This window comes from Gambusia affinis, linkage group LG19 (assembly GCF_019740435.1).
Source record: "Gambusia affinis linkage group LG19, SWU_Gaff_1.0, whole genome shotgun sequence".
Classification (NCBI taxonomy): domain Eukaryota; kingdom Metazoa; phylum Chordata; class Actinopteri; order Cyprinodontiformes; family Poeciliidae; genus Gambusia; species Gambusia affinis.
This window is the reverse complement of record NC_057886.1, coordinates 4,923,132-4,946,184: the sequence shown is the minus strand read 5'-3', so window position 1 is coordinate 4,946,184 and position 23,053 is coordinate 4,923,132. Positions and strand designations below refer to the sequence as shown.

Genomic DNA, 23,053 nt, shown 5'->3' with positions numbered 1-23,053 from the left:
GAAATGCTTTCATTTTAAAGGTGTGGAACCAGGTTTCCTTCCTCCCCTAAAGTTTAATCAAGTGTGTAAGCGAGAGTCTATGAAAAGGGATTGTTGGCAGGCACATTCTGTTGTTCCCTAAGTGTGCTGAAAGGAACCTTTTATCCAATACAGGCAATTTGTCCAAACTTTGTGTGTGTCCACATCATTCACCCATGCATTAATAAAACAGTAATTGTCCAGTGTTTCTGCTAGAACTGATCTCAAAAGGGTATTTCTCTCTTCTCTTTGTTTAATAAATGAGAGTAGGAATATGTTAGTGATTTAATCATCAATATCTTCAAAATAAAAAAGCTTACATTCATTTCCTCTGTAGTTGATACAATTGCCTTTGGACTTTATGACTAGCGCCAATCATTTCTGGGTTTCCTTTAATACGTTTTTCTCCATAGTTTGGAGTTCTGGTACATCCCTTGTGACTGAACCAGTGGAACTGTGTCAGGTTTGTACGTCGCCTCACTTGTACATATCTTTTCAGAGCTGCCCACAAATATAGGATTGAGACCAGGACATTGTGATGGTGATGCCAAAATATTAACTTTGTTGACCTTAAGTCACTCACTGTCCATTTGGGAGAGCCAGCCATTCTTTTTGGAAGACTCAATAAGATAAAGCCAAGAATTTTAAACATGTCCAAAATTGGCCAAAAAATTCCAGGGATATGAAGCTAAACAAAGTTGCTATATTTTTGCTAACTTTTTAGGTCTGAAAAAACACCGGTTGCTACTAACTCAAGAGCTGTATCTTCTTGGCTGACGTCTTCAGATGTTGCTTCAGTATTTCCACGTGATGCTCTTTCCTCATAGTATGAAGTGTACCAGTCCCTCCTGCAGCAAAACAGCCCCACAACCTGATGCTACTAAACCCACAGTTCACAGACGGAATGGTCTTCCCAGGTTTACAAGTGTCCTTCTTTCTCCTTCAAATGTAACTTGCCCAAAATTTCCACCTTAGTTTCATCAGACCACAGAACATGTATCCAAAATGAAGGTCTTTCTCCCTGTCATGTCATTGTTTGTACTTTTACTTTTTGGAGTAATTAATTCCTCTTCACTGAGAGGTTTCAGTCCATGTCGAGAGGCATTGTGGATAATGACACTGTTTTACTTCCTTCAGCTAGAATCAAGGCATCTTAGATTTCATTCTGGGATTGAAACCTGTCTCAAAACTTCCAAACACATCCAGGTCGAGGCAGCGGGTAGAAGTCCAAATCCCCCTCCAGCAGAAAGGAGGTTGTTTTAACACTTTGGCACTCGGCAGCTCCCCGGTGTTCTCCCCAGCAAAGGGAGTAAGGGAGGGTGAGGCAGGAAGCCATCAGGCTGTAAATCCCGACGCAAAGGTGACGCTCCGTCTTAGTTACGGCATGTTTATTGTGGTTTTCTCCCTTTTTCTCCAAAGGCCTATTTGGAACTGTCCACATTCCCAGCTCAAAAATCATCTCTCCCCTGTGCTTTGCACTGCAACAACACTTTCAACCTTTTGCCCCAGGTCTTCACAGAAGGCATTGGAGTTGCAACGTTTTTGATTTAATAAGTGGTGTTTTAATCAAGTCAGATCGTCATATGAAAGAAGTCTGTGCAGGGCCACACTTCAACACTTGTAATCGCAACATTTTTTGCAGAAAGGCAGCACCGGTGGATCATTTTTGCTTTCTTTAAGCAAAGGAAACTACTTTTCACAGCTTATTAGTAAAGCAATCATCATGTCCTCCACACCAAGCTTCCTCTGGTTGCTAGATGGCTTCCAGGACGCGGCGCTGAGTTGAAGAGGAAAAGGCTGGGTTCTTCCTGGAGCACTCAGAGTTGCAGAGAGGAACTATAAGAATGTTAAGGCCAAGTACTTATGAGTGAAATAAATAATGCAAAGAGCCAAAGATTAACTAATCTTATGGCAGCCTCTATAAGAGCGCTTTATTACATCCCTGGATTTAACTTGATTAACTATTAAAATATGCCAAAAAAGAAAAGTCTAAGAGTTTTTCACCCTTCATTAAAATACTAAAAGTGAAAGAGAGACTTTATTGGGTGCTGCAGCAAACAATTTGTCGTGTAACCTGTATATCTTCAAACAGCTTTCGGTTTAGGGGTGAATTGTGTAGAGAGCAGCTGAAACACTCGTCATTAATGTTGCTTTAAAAATGCAGCTTAAATTTTCATTCCTTATTTATCCGTTTTAAATGCAATATGAAAATAATTAACACTTTAATTGCCAAATGTATCATTTTTGATACAATTATTTCTCTAACAAAGTACTTTCCTTAAAAAGAAATCTGCTGCATCCAGTAAACATGTTGCATAAATATGTAACACACTTCTTAAATTAGTAAAAGCAGTGAATGCTTTTTGAATGTCATAGTTATTTTTATAGTGCATAAAAAGGTATATGTTTTTAGTTATAACTGTCAAGTGAATGCAAAAGTCTGATGTATTAATTATGCTAAAAACAAATTTAGAAAACAAGTCAATGAGTCAAAAATGGTTTCTTTTGTACGAAATAAATCCAGTACTTAATTTTAAAGAAATATTGGAATTTTCCGCTAACTGTTTATGCTATCATGCTTTAAAGGGTTGAAAACCTTTTTTTTTTTTTGCACTATCATAGACATAAGACATGTCTATGCTAATGCTAACAGCCTAACCAAAACAAATAAATACCGCACAGATTTGAACATCCTCTCACGCTTCATTCGCCGTTGCTACAAGAACAAAGTCTTCCTATTCGTCCCGCAATGAATCTTGGGATACGGTGGGCTGCGGAAGAAACACCAGACAAATCCTTCAAGACTGGAAAAGGGAGGAAATAATTGCGTGTCGTATTTTTAGGAGCCTTCGAAATTGGACAGCCTTGGTCACTTCGCACTTCGAATGCGGCCTTCGAAGAATGCAACCCCTGAATTTGGACACGCCCCCAAATTTAACCTCTGACTTTATAGAAAAATGTAACAAAACATTAATGTTTAGGTTATATCAGCATGGTTTTAATCGGTATTCACGCACTTAGACAGCACTGCTCTGCATGTTGGAGGCGTTTCCCTTCTGTCACACACCTGACTTGAATAAGTGGGGGGATTAAAAAGCTTGTGCAGCACTTGACGACTTGCAGAGGAGGTCATGCAGTCATTTGAAATTAGATGTTCTGGAACAGAGAGACTAAAATGTGTAAGGCAGTGTGAAACACTGGTTTTAGATTAGGCAATGAGCAATAAATCAATTAAATCATGATTCTCTCTCTTTCAACCAAAAACTGGATGACAAAACTCTTCAGTCTGATGCTTTGGCCTCAATCAGCCGGGTTTTTTTAAAGACAGTTTTGTTTGATTAAGAATTCATTTTATTATTTTATTCTGTTGTTTTGTTTATTTATTTTGGACATTTAAAATGTCTTCCAGCTCCAGTGTTAAATGTTCATTAGAATTCAAAGTTCATTCATATCTCACAATGTGTTCTCACGTCATTATGAAGCCTAGGCGTAAATTCAAGCTGGAAGACTCTTTTAGCCCCACCTGCATCACCCAGCCGGAGCTTCTGGCTCATCACCGTTGATTGCTCAACGCCGGTCCAAGACTCGTCACGTCCAATAACCGTCCAAGCCCCAGCTGATAAGGACCGCCATCCATGGCGTCGTGCGCTTTCCAGCAGAGCTCAACCCACCTCCACCCCTTCACCTCCACTCGCTCAGCATCAGGCCACATCCTTCATCGCCTCCACCACCAGTGCCGGGTCCCGGGGGGATGACGTTCCTCTCAGCATACGGAATGCTCATCCAAGCCCATCGCAAAGTTTGCGATGATCAATGTCCTTAGCCGGGGCCCAGGCGCCAAAGATTTAAATCATATTGTCATTAAACTTTTCTAATGGTTACCCTTCGTCTGTCTGAGTCTCTACAGATTGAAATGATATTACCATTATATTACTTGAAAATGGTCTCAAAACAACAATATTATAGGTTGTCGCAATAACTTTTGGGGCAAATGATCATCCAGCAAAATCTGCTACGGTGGTAGACCTAGCTTAGATGCATTTTTTTAAATGGAAGAACTAAAATAGTTTAAAGAAATTTCCAGAGTAGTGTCGCTGAGGCCTGATCTGTGCACCAGTGCTAACAGACTGGAGAAGAGCCAGAAGGGTTTGAGATATTGACTTTAGATTTGTCCTATCATCAGATTTCACAGATTCTAATTTACTTGCGTGGATTCACTAAAGCCTATGCACGCTAATGTGCCTCCTGTGTTTTCATTCTGTTGCCTGTAGAGGCCTGCAGTTCAGGGGTTGCTGCTCTCAGTGTAAGCTAACACAGTCTCCGTGCTGTAAGGTCATTCGTTTCCCTGGTTGGCAGCCTAAACGGGAAGCAGATACTACATGTTATCACAGGCTCATTTTCTGGTGAAATTGACCTTCCCTCTCTGTGTAAAAACACTGCACATAACACACACACACGCGTGCAGATGCCTGGACGCTGAGGACAGCTTGACGTTGCCCGACTGTTACGACACATTTATGCGTCGCCCTGGACTTTTTCCTGGGAGGAAGCCGTCTCAAACCTGTCCCGATCAGCAAGAGGAAGAAAGGAAACTGCGTCCCACTGATTCGGAAAGGGTTCGCGTGAAGGAACCGCGAGCCGTCCGCCCCACCGTAGCCGCGGCGACCCGGGGAAGCAACGGGAGGAGGATGGAAACTGTCTACGTGGAGAGCAGGATTGAGAAGAGTTACAGCAGACCGGATGACGTCTCGATACCTCGTCTGAGGATGAGCCTGTCCTCCCGGTCAGACGTAGACACACACACACACACCCACACACACACAGAGAGAGAGAGAGAGTCAGGAAGGTGATGAATTCCCAACTCTTCCCGATTTTGAGCAGATGTGGAACCCCAAGGATATTTATTGTCGGTTTGGGAGCAATATGTGGTAGCCGGTGAGTTTTTCCCTCTGCTGTATCTATCCTGCTGGATATCCCCTCAAATCCAATAAGTGGTCTGTTGCTCGCTCGCTCTCTCTCCGAGAAAAATTGCACACAGGGGTGTGTGAGCGATGGAGACAGAGAACAGGAGGATGTAGAAATCCATTACCGGGAAACAGATCCACTTGGAGACACCCACGCAGACGTTATGTGGAGAAATAAATATGAAACTGGATCCAACAACTCCATTTCCTACTTAAGGCTGTTGTCTTTGGTTTGAGTAAAAGTGCTCTGGAAAAGTTGCTTCTAATAAAAGGGCAAAGTTTGGCAACTGGATGCTGACAATATTGATATTTGCTGGAAAGCGAAGCGGCAGTCACATTTAATTTACACACTTTTTTTTGTGAGATAATGTTGGAAAGCCTTTGGAAAAGAGCAGTAAATCTCCCTGCAAACTTATTAAGTTATTTTTGTTTTCCAGCACTTTGCAATAACACTCATAACCAGTGAGATTTTTCACGTTTTGTTACTTTGCAAGCACCATATTTCATGTGCTTGAGTGGGATATTATGTTCTGTGAAGGAAAAGGAAAAACATTGATTAAAAAATAAAATAAAATGATTTTTAACATTTTCTCAAGACAAAATTTAAGGGTGGGGTCACAAAAGCCCAAAGTTAGTCCACTTTAATCAAACTCTGGTCCGCCTAAAAGCCAAGGTCTCTGTTCGGTTGAGCTGAACTCTGACGTTTGTGTGTGACGTCAAAAAGTGGTTTATTAAAAGTTTTCAGAGTAACCAGGGTCAAACACTACTGCATGCCACAATTTTCTGAATGTATCCATCTGGAATTCTGAAAACACCAGATGATTTGTCTCCAAGTTATGTGACGGTTTGTGTTGTTCCATTGATTTCCAACCAAAACACATTACAGTTTCTGTTTGTAATGCGAGATCGTGCGAAATAACGCAAGGGACGTAAATAGCTTTGCGAGTCACTGTAATTGAATTGATTCCAGCACCGTTCAAAGCAGTTGTTGCCTTTGTTTTTCTAGTAAAAAAAAAAAAGAAGAAAAAAAAAAAGGGGGATTGTGTCGACAACTCAGCAGGAAAAGATGGCCCCTGCCAAAGCAGCTTAGCTTTGCTTCCACTGAAACGCTTTTTACAGAGGGCTGCGGAGGGAAAGAGGGACGCGGCGCTGCGGGTGAGTCGGGTAAGTGACACTGATGAAGCGTGTTGTGTGTGTGGGCGTGAAAGCGGTGTTGTCACTGAGCCGGCTGTGTCGGGTGGCAGCGCAGCAGGGGAGCTAGCCGGGGGTCTGAAGCTGAGCTGCGGAGCGTGTCACTCCCCTGATCCATTAATCATTCCCAGCCTGCCCTGCCTCAGTGGCTCGAAGAGGCCCCGAAAAGTGCACGCACTAGGTGGTCCCCGTGCCACCCCTCGAGGCCCCAGTCGAGTCAGCCCCATGTAGACAGACGGTGGACACAAAGAGTCGAACATCCACCCGTTCACGCCGACATGCATTTGTTACAAGAATGAGCAATTCATCCCATTAGTGCAGCAGATAATTGAATTGTTTTCTGGAAAATCTTTCGCATACGGATACGAGATCCTAACTGGGCACAGATGTTCCTGGGAGCTTGGGAAAAAAAAAGGGAGCCACTGAAAAATTCTGAATTGCCACCATGGTCATCAGGGAATATTTATTTTGGCACTAAAAGTGCCAATATCTATCACAGGTGAATACTGAGCTAACGCTAAACTGCTAAACACAGTCTGTCACACATCACCTTCTTCCAGGTGACGACAGGCTCACAAACTACAAAGTATGTAGCGTCTGACTTTGCTACATATCATTACAGTTGTATGAATAAATTGACCAAAGTCAAAATCATACAATGTCACATTCAAGCCATAGAAATGGGTAACATTTTATGGCAATAATTAGTTTAAGGAGGGAGAGGTGTTATGTGGCGCAGGGGTTAAGCACAACCCACATAAGGTCCTCGACCCGGCTGTCGCAGGTTCGATTCCTGGCCTGGCAACCTTTGCCACATGTCTTCTCCCACCTTCCTGTCAATTCGCTATAAAATAAAGGCCACTAGAGTCAATAAAATATTTTTAAAAAATAATAATTGGTTTAAAAGGCTTGCAGATGACAGCCATCTTGAAAAATGGCCGTCATCCTTAAGTAGCTAATGGGTAATATAAAAACAATTCTCCGAGTGTCAAAAATTACACTTATTCTGGACCATGTATCTTGGAAAACATAGAAAAAATATATGTTTTGAAGGAAGATTTTAAACTTTTAGGCATTAAAACAATAAAATACATCAGAACCACAGGAGGGTGACACAAGCATTAAAATTGGAGCATGCCAATTGGTTGAACAAGCACTGAATTGTTTTTTTTTTTGTTTTTAAAAAAACCCATTTTTAATCAGTTTAAGGAAGCAAATGATGAAGTTCAGGATGCCACTGACAAATCACAAGTACATACCTTATGCAGGCATAAATAACAAAATAATAAATAAAGAAATTGCAAAAAGGATCTTCTCATAACACCAACAGCCCTCAAAATTGCCATCCTCCACTCTGTTTAACAAAAAATGTTCAGTTTGCTCCATAAAGCCTGAACAAAACCTTTTTTTTCCTTTTTTTTTTTGGCTCCAAACATCACGTCTGTCTTGAATTATGAGCTCAAGAAAACAAAATCCTCCAAACATGCAGCGTTTACCCAGAGGACACTGAACTATAGCAGAACATGGACTCCCCCACCACCACCCCTGCTTTCTTTCTCCTCACTTTTAGATGCCCCAAATGCATTTCTTTGTTTTATGGTCTGGGCCGTACACAGGAAAACCTCTTACCAAAAGTCACCCGGGCTTATGTTGCAAGAAGCGTTGGAAGGGAACGCAACGAGAGCCAGATTCGGGAGCATTGTTCTCTGCTTGTAGTCACGGGGGAGAACGTCGGTATCAAAAGTACAGCAGGTCCTGGTTTGACATGCGAACGGCGTCAATCACTGACATGCTATCAAAATTATGGAGGCTTTGCTTGAACTGACAACACGAGTGACGGAATGCGGAGTGAGAGACGAGCTGACATGTGAGGCGGTAAAAGTAACGTCTGCTTTGCGCCGGGTTTTAATTGCAAAAGCCCATCAGAGAACCAAAAAAGCAACTCCCGGAAACTTTCACTTTCCATGTTGGTACTCGGCGCCTTGCGGAGTCATTAGTAACCTTTGAACTTTTCCCGCGTTCTGTCTCCTAAACCTCAGTGGTTTTGTTGGGATTTAGTTGCACCAAAGTGTTAAGCGGAAGGAGAAATGATCCAGGATTTTTGGAGGGTTTTTTTTTGCAGCCATAAAAATCTAGAAAGTGTGGTGCGTTTTTATTCAGCGTGTTATCCTTAATAAAATTTAGTACAGCTAAGTCTGTCACAATAAGCAATAAGTCAGTTAATCACATCATAAATTAAAATGAGCTCCATAATTTCCGTTTATGAGCCTGTTTGAATTTCTTGTGTTCTCTCATTTTCTACAAAAGGTAAGACAAAAGTTTTCAGTCCGATGCTCTGGTCTAAAGTAGACAAATTTTTTGAAGGGTAATTTTGTTTAGAGAGACTAGAATTATGTTTGTCACATAAAAATCTAATAAAATATGTTTAGTTTGTGACAGTGAGGTGGTAAAATGTGAAAATGTTCATGCAAACTTTTTATTGACATGGTTTTTATTTTGTTGTTTTTATTTTTTTTTTTTAAATTTGGTGCATCTAATAAGCTAATTTATTTTCAAAATGTCAAATTGCGCAATTCTTCAGCCAATGGAAACATTGGTGACTGATTTACTGCGCAGGTCACTGTAAGTCAGACAAATCGCTTGCAAACAGAGCTCATTTCTATTTCCATTTTATTTATTTTTTTTTTATGAATTAACAATATTTAAAAAAATCAAAACCTACCTGGAAAAAGCTAGATTCTGACTACACTTACCCAAAATCCACAGCCATTTGCTGTTTTCTAAACTGAGCTACAGCAAAGGATGGCTCTGATGGCAAAGAAGAAGACACAAGAAGAGGAACCGAACCGAAACATGGCTTCTATTTAACGAACATCCATGAAGTGACACTATACAACGATCCCGCTCTTCCAAAACACGGGTCGGTTCCACTGAAGCCCGAAACAAAACCCAGATGTGGAGCGGGTCTCGCACGGCCCAACGTGGCGGGATGGAAATGGCTGACGTGTGGTAGCGTAGTCGCATGGTTGTCAGAGGCAAGAGCAAGTTTGTAAACTACCGTGGCTTCCTCCTGTCCAACGTAATCAAGCTTTGACTATATATGTAGACGCACTATTATGAATCAAATGAAAGTGGAGTTTATGTAGTAACAGGATTTACAGATATGACATTGTTTTTAAAATACTTTCATAACAGAGTTTTGCGTAACTAGTGCTGTCGGCAGTGGCGGTTCTTCTACACCCTACACCAAACACACCCCAAAAAAAACTAAACAAAAGAAAACCATACATCTGTGGTATATAACATATCAGAAACATTAATCTGTACTATTATGCGGTCTTCCAGGCATATAGTGCCATTTTATAACACAAGTATGTCACTACGTTAATTAATTTGTTATAGAAATGCTATCTAGATAAAATAGGGCTTTAAAGAAATTTAACTTTCAATTTTACGCCTTGAAATTTGGCTTCTGTCTCTTTAAGAAACTCCTGCTCTTTCTGAAACGCCACCTTCAGGAAGTCACCACAACATGGCTCCTCTATTAACCCTTTAGCAAATGTTTTTTTACCAGCGTTTCACTGAGACGTAGCTCCTATAACAAGCCGAGTAGGTGTGCTGTTCCACCAGGTGTTTGCTAATTGCTGCTGGCTAGTCTGAAGGAGCTGAGTGAGGGAGTCGCGGAGGAGAGGTCGGAAGCTTGGAAACTGCAGTTCTGAGGAGGAGCTGCATCTCGTAAGGCGAAGCTGTTCAGCGTTTTGCGCATCTGAATGGCTGCTTGTCCTGCCTGACCTTTCGAGAAAACACACCTTATGATTTTATCAGAAATATCTCCTGCTAGAAATGTCTTCTTATTGTTAAAGAATCAGCATTTTACGTCCATTTTTAGGCTTTAAAATAAGAACACAATGTTTTCTGCTTCTGTTCGGATTTTGAGAATTGTGGTAAGTTATGTATTTTATTTTTTTAAAAAGCACAGTTTCCAACCTAATGACAAGAGAAATAGACTTAAAGAAATACTACTGGTACATTTGATGTCATTTTGTTGCGTAAATACAAATCAACACAGCAGGAAAAACCACCTCATCACAGCCCAACAGCTTTTAATAGAAAAACATGTTTTCTTTTCTAAACTGCCGTGCTTCCATTAAGCAAATTTATTTTCTTAACTTCAAATGGACAATTCTACAGTGAATGGAAACACAGCAGACCACAGCATTTCCTCCAACATTTGACAGTCGGAAATGTCCGTAACAACTGGTTTAGAATTAAATTAATGTCAAAGTCTTCTGTTTTGAAAAAGCATTCCAGATCATTTGTTATTTATATTTCATGGTCTGCATTTATATTATGCAAGTATTATAACAGGAAGTCGAGCCCCAAACTGCATCTGATACAATCTCATCCTACTGCAGCGGCCTCGCAGGTGGAATGGAAACGGAGATATCTTAATAGATGCCAGAACATTTCTGTGCGTTTTCTCTTTTTTTTTTTTTTGCCTGAGCAACAGATCTTCATGCTTCATCCGCCAACGTCTTAATGAAGCCACAGGACTCACCTGATACCGCACCCAACAGCGACGAGGAGACACTTGTCGAGGTGGAAGGAAAGCGTCCTCGGAAACCAAACCAGCTGGAAACCGAACAAGTGCAAAATTACACGTGTGAGTGACTGAGGCTACCATTTTCATCTCGACTCAAAACCCACTTGGCAGAAAGAGGTTTCCCACAGTTTGCCTCGCAGCCCATCAGTCATGCAGGGTGTGTGCGTGTGTGTGTGTGTGTGCGTGTGTGCGTGTGTGTGTTGGGGGTTTACTCTCAAGGGTCAGCGCTACACCAAGCATGAAGAGAATATGAAGCAGCTGCCAGGGACACGAGGGCCTGGTCTGTCACCATGTGGATGTTCTAACCGCGCTCATGACTACAAATTATTATGAATCTCTGGCTGGATTTGATATGAGCGCATTCATTTACATGTGTACACATGAACTTGTCAATTTGTTGGCAAAGTGCACTGGGGCGCGCGAGTTCACAAAACGCGGACAGTTTTGAGAAGGGAGAAGCTTAAAATAACAGAGAACATTACACTGGGAGATTTTATGTCGAGGACTACGGAGGGCCAGACGTGCCCAAATCAAATAAATAAATATTCATATATGTTTTCATTTTAATTAAAATTGAAAATAGATGTAATAAATCAATCAATGAGCAAATGAAATGTATTTTTATATAATTGACGCAAAATGCTAAAATTAAACATTTCTGTATTTATTTACTTCATTGTTACTTAATTTCAGTGACGTCTTTCAATGAAATATTTTATTTACTCTTTGTGCCCTCAAACATGAATCTTAATAATTATACTCCACCAATTACTTCTAACAGTAAGGTTAGCCATACCTACTAACTTTGGCTCACAGATACTGCAGAACTGAACTACTTAGAAATAGTAAAATATTAATTAGATATATTTTTTGTCATATTAATAAATAAATATGTATTGGATGGATGTTAATGTACATTATTAGAGATTTATTTATTTGTCTATTGAAATATAGCACTTTTGGGCATAAAGAAACAGAGCGTCAGGGAGTGGGTGGGACTAACTCTGCTATATGCTATACAGGTTCTCTTGAGTAGCTGCTTGAAGCAGCCAATTAGACGTCAAGATCTCTGTAGAAGCAGTTCAAGTCCCGCCCACTGAGTTTGACGGATAAAGGTGACATTTTGAATTGATTCATCACGAGCTTCAGTACAGGAACATAAATTAATTTTTTAAATCAATATGAAATAAATATGTCTAATTTTTAAAATGAAATCAAGACATTTAGTTTAAGAACGAATAATTAAATCTATATTTAACTAATTATTTGTATATTTATCTCTAGTTTTGATAAATTACATTTACACTTACATAATTCAAAAGTTATTTATTGTAAATTGTCACTAGTCACTCTCCATACATATGTGTGTTTAATTTGATACTCTTCACCCTCCACACATTTTTTTTTTTTTTTACTGACCTATTTATTGGATTGTGACACAGAATCGTGGCCGTGTTGGTGTTTTACGTCTCTTTTTGTCTCCCTATCCTGTCTCTCTGCACTTCTTTATAGATGTCATAACTCTCTGTGAAAGTTAACTTCATGCAGAATTTCCTCTCCAGATGCTTTGCGGCCTGCTGCCCCTCCAGGCACTTCAAAAATCTGTCCAAAACCAAATAGTTCCCCCATTTTACTTTCTGATTATAGCAATGTTATACAGACACATCGGCGGTGGGGAGTCCTGTGCTGCCATTTGTCTTTATAGTCATGTGCCTCCACCTGATAGGAATTCAAATATTCCTGCTGCCAACATAAATTCTTGCTTTCTTTCTTTCTTCCTTCCTTTCTTTTCTTTTTTTTTTTTTTTGGACTAAATAATGCCAGCCATGCACAGAGTCATGGGAACCTGACTTTGACTGACTTCCTCGATGCCTGCCACCAAGAAGTGAAACCAACTCTCCCATAACCAAAATCTTTTTCTTTCTCTTGTTCTAATATGACAACGGTCCAAAGCAAAAGGAGACCAATTATTACTACTGAAGAAGTCTGTAGAAACGTCCCAAGGCATAAGTAAGCTCAGCTAGCAGGGGGAACCAAAGGATTCTGTATTTGTTACACAGAAAATTGACCTAGATGTTGCATTTGTACTTAACCAAGAATGATCCTACTTTTAAATTTGTTCAATAGTTTCTGATTACTGATTTTACATTTTGAAACTATTTAAGGTTTAAAATAATTAATAAAAGTGCAAACTACATAGCTGGAAATGCTTAGATTTTCCAAGAACAGTCATAATTATTCTATTTTCAATACAATTTTTTTTTTTTTTAAAGAGATGTTTTTTACATATTTGTTAAACTATCACCATGTCTTGACAGTATGAGACAAATAATCTGCGAAAAAAATGGATCCCCTCTACTTCCTTCCTGTGCTGGTATTACCCGACCAAAAACAACCAATCAGAGCCAAGAGGAGGGTCTTGGAGCAGTCAATCAGTCTCCTGCACTTGCTGCAAAATGTGCTAATGGAGGAGAAACAACTTAACGTTACAGGAAAACGGTTTATCCGCCTTCATGGGTGCTATGTTAACTAGCATTAGCATTCACTGCAGGCTATGCAAAAAGGAGAGGGGGAGTAGGAGAGGACCGGTGCGCACATGGGCATGATTGACAGCGCTAAGACCCGCCTCCTGACTCTGACTGGTTGTTTCCAGTTAGCAATGGGAGAAAAGCTGGACTTTTTTTCCCAACTTATTTGTCTCATACCATACTGTCAAAACATACTGACAGTTTGAACAAAAAGTTAATAAAAAAAATCATTTAAAAAAGCTACGTGCTACAACTTCAATGATATTCATTAAAGCTGGTTTTGTCTAATGTAGGCCCACATTTTTTTGCACAATGTAACTGTTCGCAAATAAATCTACAGCATAAAATTTTAGTTTTGGACGGTGTTAAGTATTGGTCATTAAAATTATTTGACATTAGTAGGCATAATGTTCAGTGATGGTTGCATTCCAGTAGAACTGGCTACGTTACTCTGGGAGAAAATCCAAGCTAAACAATTTGATTAGATGTTGGTTGAGTTAAGAGTTGCTCTCATTGGTTGTGTGTGGCTGATATGTTTATATGCAATGTATTATGAATGAACTTATCATCTCAATAAAAGGTTAGGACTGTTGTGAGACTTGCGGTTGAGAAAGTTTATGCTTTTGGGCAAAAATGTACGTTTTTATAGCTGTAACTTGCTTAGCTGTTAATGCTAAGGTTAAACTTGCTAGCTTTGTTGGCAATGTAGCTGTGGCTGCCAGAAGAAAAAAAGAAAGCTTTTTAATGTTTCATGCTTTCATGAGGTAAAATATCTGGGTAATTAGTTTGAATTAATTTAATTTTCCTGAGAAAGTAGCATGCAGACAAAAAATTTAATAAAACTCTAATGTTTATTTAGAAACACTGATTGAAATTTATTCAGATGAAATGCTTACAAGTGTTAGTTTCTAACAGTTTGTTTTAAACTATATACAATTAACTGACAACAAAATAAAGTTTGACTCTTCTCAAATCTGTAAGGTTTTATTGAAGTGCTGCACGTATCCAAAATGACTGACCAATCAAAATATGAACCTATTTGTTCTTTATTTTATTAGTAATGTAAAGTGACTGATCACATTCTGTCAAAACAGTTAATTTAGTAGTTGATGGCTCAGTTGTTACGTATTGTTCGGAGCCACCAAAGGGCCAAAAAAATTTGCGCCTGATAGCAACTCATGCACATACAATGTGAAATTAGACCAGGAGTATAACCTATCCAGTATTTCTTGAGTTTTGGATGACATTATCAGATATCTTTTGTATTTTCAGGAAGTTGGCGGTATTTCTTCAGTAGCCATTTTCTATCATAGTCAGTTTGTGGACATTGCTAAACTGGCTTCTAAGCATATGACTTGTAAATTTTTCCATAAAAAGTTTTTGCACTAGGATGACGTGTATTTTTTTTTTCAAAAATAGATGTATTTTGCAAAACTGCAATGGAAGCACTTGCTCACAACTAGTCACGTGATAAACAGCCGGATGTTGCTACTGGAGGAAACGACAAAGAAGTTGACGGGAAGTAGTAAGAAGATGATGGATTTTTTTTTTTGGTTGTTTTTTTCAGACAATGTGCAGATGGCTCCACCACGGCTCTCACAGCATCACACAGCTCATAAAAAGTTCTGTTTGTTATTCAAACGTGTTGAATCCACAGCTCTTCTGTAAAATGGCCGACTACAATTTCCCCACAACGCCACATATGTCACCCTTCCCATGGATATAATCTCATGTAATTGTTTACATACATTGTTGCCATGATTTTTAATGACTTATCACGTAAAGAAACGCATTTTCATGTAATTTTGATTTAATTTCCTCTTTAATGGAAACACCGCAAATGCAAAATTGCGGGGGGTTTTCTACATTATCAGAATATAGACAAAGATTTGTGCACATTGGTCATGGAAACGCAATTTCTGCGAGTATAAGCAGGTATAGACAACGTATGGATGGATGGAAGATATACGGAAAAAGTTGGTGAATTTCAGTGTCGGCTTTAAATGTTCATTACATTTTATTTTCTGCTCTGGGCCCCATACAACCTTGCGCCGCCTCTGCTGTCGGAACACCCTTCCTATTATTTTTCCTCTGTCTGCCTCCTTTGCAGTTTTTATCCGATGACACCACTTGCACACACAGCGAGACGGCGAAGGGGAGGGGAAGTGGACGCCTCCCGCCGACAGTGAGATGGATGCCGCGAGTGACACGCTTTTGTTTTCATGAAATGCGCTCGCATGCGGGCGAAAGTCGGAGGCCAAAAAGGGAACAACTTGTTCACTTGTTCCGTTTGGTTGAGCAAACCATGGCAGTGGCAGGGGCTGGTTGCTTCTCCCCCGGTTCGCCCCACAGTGGCTCACAGAGGCCCGGGCTGTCGATGTAAGCCCCTGCTGCTCTGCTGGAAACAGGCACCGCAGCAAAATAACACTCAGATTCAGATTACCTCACGCTTTGTTTCCCCTCTGTGAATAGTTTGCCGCCTCTAAAGTGGCAGTTTGTACTCTACGTGCCAGAAATGTCAATAAAACCGCCCTAATCGGCCCTGCGATCTATAACAGCACCTGATTATGGAAACACATCCCGCCCCAGCAGCTCATCTCTGCAGCTGTGACGTTTCCTTCCCATTAAAGTAGGAAATGTCTGCTGGTGCGCGTTTGGACAAGCCCGCTTTGCAGAAAAGGCTTCCAGCCCTTTCTTCCGGTTGAATCGTTCAGCTCGATTGTTGGCGATTGGGTTTTCGCTGATGGAAATATGCACTCTTTAAGGAGGAAGTGGCTTTACACAGCTCTTTTCAACAAGCGGGAGTTTATCTTTAAAACACTGATTCACTGGATATAAGGTTCTTTAGCTTCTGATGAACAGAACTCGCCTATTTTCATTGCTTCTCTCAGTAAAGAGGATTTTATTTGTTACTTGTGTCACTGCCACTGAAAGACCACAGCATATTAACACAATGGCAGCACTTAAATATTCGAGTGTACACAATGAAAACTGGTTTTTAGTGGGGAAATGTTTCCCTTTTAGCTAACCGAAAGCATTAGCATTAGTGCTAAATTTAAACTTGCTAGCAAGCAAAGCTTCCAAACATTGGAGCCGTCTTCGCCGATTGCGTCTGATTTTGGTATTTTGTTGAAATTGAATTGATGTCTACGCCTGTCACAATAAGAAATAAATCAATTTACTGCATGATTAAAACGAGCTAAATAATTTCCATTTGTACGATTTATCGTTTCGCCCATTTCTGTCTCTTTTTCTACAGAAAAAAAGACAGAAATCATCCGGTTTATCATCCGGTTTTTTATCACCAAAAACTGGACGATCAAATTCTTCAGTCTGGTGCGTTGGTCTCAACTTGTCCCTTTTTCTGAAGAGCAATTTTGATTTCCGGACACTTCATAATTTATTTTATTTCTTGTTTCTGTTGTTTAGTTTATTTATGTTTGATATTTAAAATGTCTTTCAGTTTCAGAGTCAAATGTTCATTAGAATTTAAAGCTTACTGGCGGTTGACAATGTGTCCTGGCACTATCATGCCATTAAACTTATGTTACTTGAAAATGGTCTCAAAACAACAATATTATCATTTATTGAAATAACATGTGGGGCGTTTTCTCTGGAAGCTCCTCCACTTTTCCTGTCTTAAAACTTTGGAATTATTCAGCATAAATAAATATTAGTTGGTGCTATTTTAAAGTTGAGTTTGTGGTTATGAAAAAAAGGTTTCAAACCATCACAGTCACGGTAAAAAAAGAAAGAAGAGTGCACCATCTTTTAAATGCAGGGTGTTAGATTTGGATGATCCCTACGGAAATCTGTTTCCATGCACAGCCTTTCCTGTTTTATGCACTGTGCTGGAGATAAGATGGCATTAAAAGGCACAATAAAACTTCAAATAATTTGAGAAAGCTTGAATATACATGTTCGAATTAAGTAGATATAGGTTAGCAATACATTCCTCTTTTTTTATAGCAAAAAATTACATATATATGACTGGAAAAGAATTGAAGTCACTAATTCAGCAGGAGAGCAGGTTATTGTTCACTTTTGTTCATCTTAGCTCAGGTAAGATGGCTTAAAACATGCACATATAAATATTGGAAGAAAAAAAAAATGGCCTTGGATTTCATTGGTATTCAGATTTTCTGCCCCTGAATGGCTTCAGGTCTAACAGCACACCTGGCTCAGATATCGCTCAGATTTATCAGCAAGAAAATATCAATAACAATAAAAAACCTTTTCTTTGATTAATAACGGTCACCGAAACCAGATGACTTAACCAGAAGGAACAGTAAAGATGGTTAATCGTGATTTTCCAGCCCATAGGGACGCAGCAGAGATTTTATGTTGTTGACAGAGGGGATTCTCTGCATCCATTAAACTTGTGCGTAACCATGACAGCAGCAGTGGGAAAATAAACATATAAACCTATATCACCATGTCAGAGATTATCAAAGGTGATTTTAAATTCGGAAATTTCCCGTTAAATACTCTCATACGAGGATAAATGAACCGTTTGTTGTACTTCAATTAAATATAAGTCCGTATATATTCCCCAACATTTACGTCTATATATAGTCAGAATTGAATTATTTAATTTGAGGAAAGCTGTCGTAAAAAAAAACAATAATAAGTCGAATTTAAACACATTTGTTCACGGAAACAATTTTTAAAGAAACCTTTTCTCTGGATACGAACACAGTTTCTACTCAGAAACAGTGATTCTTACCAACCAAAATTATTTGTATCCAATTGTTTAATTACTTAAATTCAAATGTATTTATTTTTTTGTGATTTTTTTATCGGTGTAAATTTCAGTCAGAATTCAGAAAAAGAGAGGCTTTGACTTACCGACGCACTCGTTGGCCTCCCGGGCCGTGGCGCGCTGCCACGGCCGGTCGTAGTGGAACGGCTTGCACCTGTCGCACTCCGGCCCAGCCGTGTTGTGCTTGCACTCGCACACCAGGTTCCCCTCGCGGTCTTTGACGCACTTCGACGCGTGCCCGTTGCACTTGCACCGTCCGCCGACCTGCAGGTCCGACACGGCGTAGAAGTAGGAGTCGCGCGCCAGCTCCGAGTCGTCCTCGTTCTCGTCGCCGAACGTGTGCAGCCGGCTGAAGATCACCTTGATGTCGGTGGCCGTCACCCAGTCCTGCAGCACCGGCGAGTTGTCGAAGTCGTGCGCCGACGGCCGTCCGTCCAGGGTGCTGAAGGCGATCAGGCCGCCGGTCAGCGGGTACGTAACCGTGCGATCACTCTGCAGACCGGTCATCATTTTCCGGCACCAGCGCATTCTCCGATTGGTGGGGTCGTCAGATGATGGTGGACTTCTTGGGGTCTGGCGTCGCGCGTGCTTAACGTCCGTGCGCTCCTCGCCCTTTTCGGTCACCACGCAGTAGCGGGCCGCTGGCGCGCCGCAGGTGCTGGACACGCGCACGTCCTTCCCGAAAGCGGAGTTGACGAAGTCGGGAATGCACCTCCGCGGGTTCCCGTTCTCGTCGTAGCACGGGTCCGGCGGGGAGGACTGCGCAGCGAACATGCTCAGCCCGTATCCCGCGGAGGCGCGTCCGGCCAGCGCGCAAGCTGTCAGCACGGCGACCCACGTCTCCAAAAGCCGTCTCATGGTAGGACTTAATCCGAGCGCCGCGGGGGGCCGATGTGCTGAAAACACACGGAAAGGCACGGTTATCACCCCAACAGCACCTGCGGCAAAACCCTGAGAGAAAATGAATCAGAACGATTGGATGGAATGGTTGCTGAATGTTTTTTGAGAAATAACCTTATAAGGGGAAAGGAAAAACTCCACCCAGACCACCACCTCTCAAATGGACAGCTCAGGCTGAAAGAGTTGGAGGTCCCCCCGCAGAATTTAGAGGGGGGGGGATAAAACACCCTTTATCCAGTTTACGCACGAAACAAAAAGGTGCAATAGACTCTCCCTCCTTTCTGGAAATAAGAGAGAGAAAAAATTGAAGAAAAGAGAAAATAAATGGCAAATGCCCAACTGGCTGTCTGCCTCTGCCTCAGTCGGTCCCCTCTGTCACACCTCTGCCCACCTCTACCACTGTCTGTCCCATTCCCTCTCTATTCTAATGGGAGGGGGAGAAAAGAGGAGTCATTAGTGTCTGAACGCTGGAAACGGATCTCTCCGTGTAAAAGGAAACGGCGACATCTTCTGGTAAAATATCGGAACTACGTGGATATTATGTCTCATATATCACTTCCTAAAATAATGGCTTAAGTCTTTTTTTCCCAGAATGTTTTTTTTTTGTGCAAAAAAATAAAAAAGAGACTTATGTAATTATTTTAGGAAAGGGACAAACTCACAACAAAATAATTACATATATATATATATATATATATATATATATATATATATATATACATATATATATATATATATATATATATATATATATGTGTGTGTGTGTGTGTGTGTGTGTGTGTGTGTGTGTGTGTGTGTGTGTGTGTGTGTGAGTGTGTTCTTTATAACATATATAATGAAAGTTGCGTAAAAGTTCAAGATTTTTTCCCAGATATCTCAGAAAGTGAAACAGTCATTTTATAAAGCTTTGTGACACGTGGAATAAAATATTTCAAACTTTTATTTTGTTCAAATTTAATTATTATGCCGTGTGCGTCAAGAAACCCCAAAATTCAACGTCTCAGAAAATTTGAATATCACATCAGACCAAAATAAAAATAATGTTTTAAGCAAAAATGTCAGGATTGTGAAAAGTACATGCATTTCTATGCACCCAGTGCTTGGTTGGGGCTCCTTTTGCATGAATTATGCTGTGGCCTTGAGGCGATCAACCTGTGGTATTTTGTAGGTGCAATGGAAAACCAAGTTGCTATAGCAGCTGCCTTCAGGTCATCTGCCTTGTTGGGTCTGGTGTCTTTCATCGTCCTCTTGACGATACTCCATAGATTCTCTATGGGGTAAAAGGTCAGGGGAGTTTGCTAGCCAATCTAGAACAGGAACACTATGGTGATTGAAGCATTGAAGGCGATGTAAATCTCAAAAAAGACAATTTCACATAATAAAATTGTCTCTTTAATAACCTTGGATACACAACTCTGTATATGCAAGCTTCTTTAGCAATGATCTTTTTGTGGCTTATTGTTCTGGTTGTGTAGTCGACCGACCCAGAGTGAGAGGTAGCTTAAAGGCTCAGAAAGCCTTTCCGGGTGTTTTGAGTTAATCAGCTGATTAGGTTGAGACATTATGCGTTTATATTCATGACCTTTTAAGCAACAGTCTAATTCGCTGAGACGCTGAAACTTTTGGTTTTCACTATCTGTAAAATCATAATCATCAAAACACACAAGAATATATCACTCTGTGTGTGATGAGTTTTACTTAATAAGAAATATAGCCCTTTCACTCAATTTTCTAATTTTTATTTAGATGTACAAGTAGAATACAAGCGAACGCTTAAAAATATTGTGTCAGGTGGTTTCCAGGCTTGCGTAAAATGTTTAAATGTAACGCTTCTTTGGCCACACTGGAGGACCCAAAGAGGAGAAGGAAACTAGCGGTGATAGTTTCCGTTATCAGTATATGTCTTCTGTTTTCTCCATTCTGTGTGGTTAAGCCCAATTTATTTTCGTTGCACTGCTGGTAACACAAACTGTAAGATCTCAATCAGCACAATGGCTGTGACGCATTTTATTCAAGTCGATTTTAATCAATGTTTCTCTGCTGGATTTATGTCATCAGCTTTGTTAGTTGAATTTTTACTAATCGTGAAGATAACTTTGCTCATCGGTTCATGAGAAAACACTAATGAAATAATAAACTATATATCATATCTAACAAAGTGGCATGCAACGCTTTACTCTGAAACCACAACCACATGCGAGAACATTGGCAACCGCAGCCTCATCGTTAACATGCCCAGTTTTTCTAGCAGTGTGTCAGCATTAACATTGTTTTAAGCTAGTTCAAGCTGTTAAACTGCTAAAAAATATTTGTCCAATGTAAAAAGTTTCATAACTGGAAGTCTTATGATATTACCTTGTGCAGTTAATACAAGCTTTTGCCTTTAAAATTGCAGTATATGACTTTTATGGAGGAAAACAAAGAAACTTGTTAGTCTGCGAAAGTATCGAACTCCTCCACACGATCCCTCAATTAGCATTGACGTCTAAAAAAAATACCTCACTCCGGACCAAAAACAACCAATCGGAGCCAGGAGGAGGAGGGTCTTACAGCTGTCAACCAATCTCCGGTACTTCCAGCTAAACGTTCTAATAGTGGAGAAACGACTTACCGTTACAGAAAACCGTTTATCCGCCGCCATCGGATAAACGGCGGCGTTTAGCTAAAAAGCTAATTAGCATTCGCAACAGGTTCTGTTAGATAACAGAGAGACGGGTGATTGACAACGCTGAGGCCTTCCTCCTGGCTCTGATTGGTTGTTCCTAGTTAGAACTGGGAGCACTGGGAGGAGACGAAGGAATTTGATTTTTTTTGTTCACAGATCATTTGTCTCATAACATACTAACATACAATTGGAATCTATGTAAGTAACTTTCAATCCATCTCTATTATTATTGGATTAAAAGAAAAAATAAATAAATCTCCTTTGTTTTATTAAACAAAGGAGATTTGTTCTTAGTTGGTGCTACAGATGTACTGAATTTAACCAAATCTTATTATTCTCACTGAAACATGTTTTTGTGGTAAGATTTAGAAAACGAACACGTTGAAGGTTACTTAAACAAAATATGACAAATTACGTTTTTATGAGATTCTAAAAACATTTTAGCTTTCATAGTACTTTAGCAACATGTGAGAATTTTTGTAAATAATCAAAAAGCCTGGAGCAATTTTTAGCATGTCCTGTCATAGCAAGAGGAAAATAGCAACAGAGAGCAGCTAAGATAACAAAAAAAATGTACTGCTAATTTTAGATACGCTCAACTACATCACTATTTCATCTAAAAGCCAACCCAACAACATATTCAGTAAAAAAAAATAAAAATAAAAAATAAAAAATAAACAAAGCTGTAATTGACTTATTTATATTTTTGTATTGATCCAGGAATATGATCATATAATCAGGAACTTGTGGTTCCCTTTTTATGCCCTCCAGAATGGTAGTTAACAATATTATTTTAAAATATATTTAATTTTAATTCTATGCTTCCGGAAAGGCATTAGTTTTGGGCTGATCGTGACTCAGGCTCTAGATATTTAAGAAACTAGTCCTTTAGGACAGTAACTATAGATCACAGGTAGGTGGCGTCCTTGCGTGGGATCTTCCTATAATCTAAGTAGGAAATCTAGTTTTTATGTTGGTACAAAAATGCACTTCAAGACGTTATCAGGGGCCCAATCACAAAGCGTCATTGAGCTGAAACTACTCTTGAGAAGGATATTAATATTTTGTCATCATAAAACAACAACCACCAGCATAATGCTTTCTTGAAACGATGACATTTCTAAACTTCTTTTAATGCAAACATGATGCTTAAGCATGCAGGGAAACCAAGATAAAATACAATTATACCCGAAGTTTCACTAAAAAGCTTAAAAACTGAAATATGTCATTTAAAAAACAAAAGGAACTGAGTGATGGTGAAAGAAAGGACTTTCAGTTTAAGGCTCTTTTTAACAAAATGATTAGGTAATTCCCGGTTGCTGTGTGTGGAATCCAAGGTGCAGCCATTGGAACAACCTTTCTCAACAATAATTATAGCAGGCATGGTCAGTTGATAAAAGGTGCTCAGACTGATATCCTGTT

At 39.9% G+C, this 23,053-nt stretch overlaps 1 protein-coding gene across 2 annotated transcripts in view; it reads right to left on the bottom strand.

The window, feature by feature from the left end:
- The window catches only part of ntn1b (netrin 1b), a 64,730-nt gene extending 43,272 nt beyond the window's left edge, over positions 1-21,458 (bottom strand). The window contains exons 1-2 of one of the 2 annotated variants that reach the window (XM_044100528.1): positions 21,322-21,458; positions 18,153-18,962 (exon numbers count right to left, since the gene is read on the bottom strand). In XM_044100528.1, the coding sequence (XP_043956463.1) occupies positions 18,153-18,924 (772 nt within the window). In that variant the 5' untranslated portion in view covers positions 18,925-18,962; positions 21,322-21,458. Of the gene's footprint in view, positions 1-18,152; positions 18,963-19,080; positions 19,343-21,321 lie in introns of those variants that run through there. The other variant, XM_044100529.1, reaches the window with a different exon arrangement.
- Between the last annotated feature and the right edge of the window lie 1,595 nt (positions 21,459-23,053).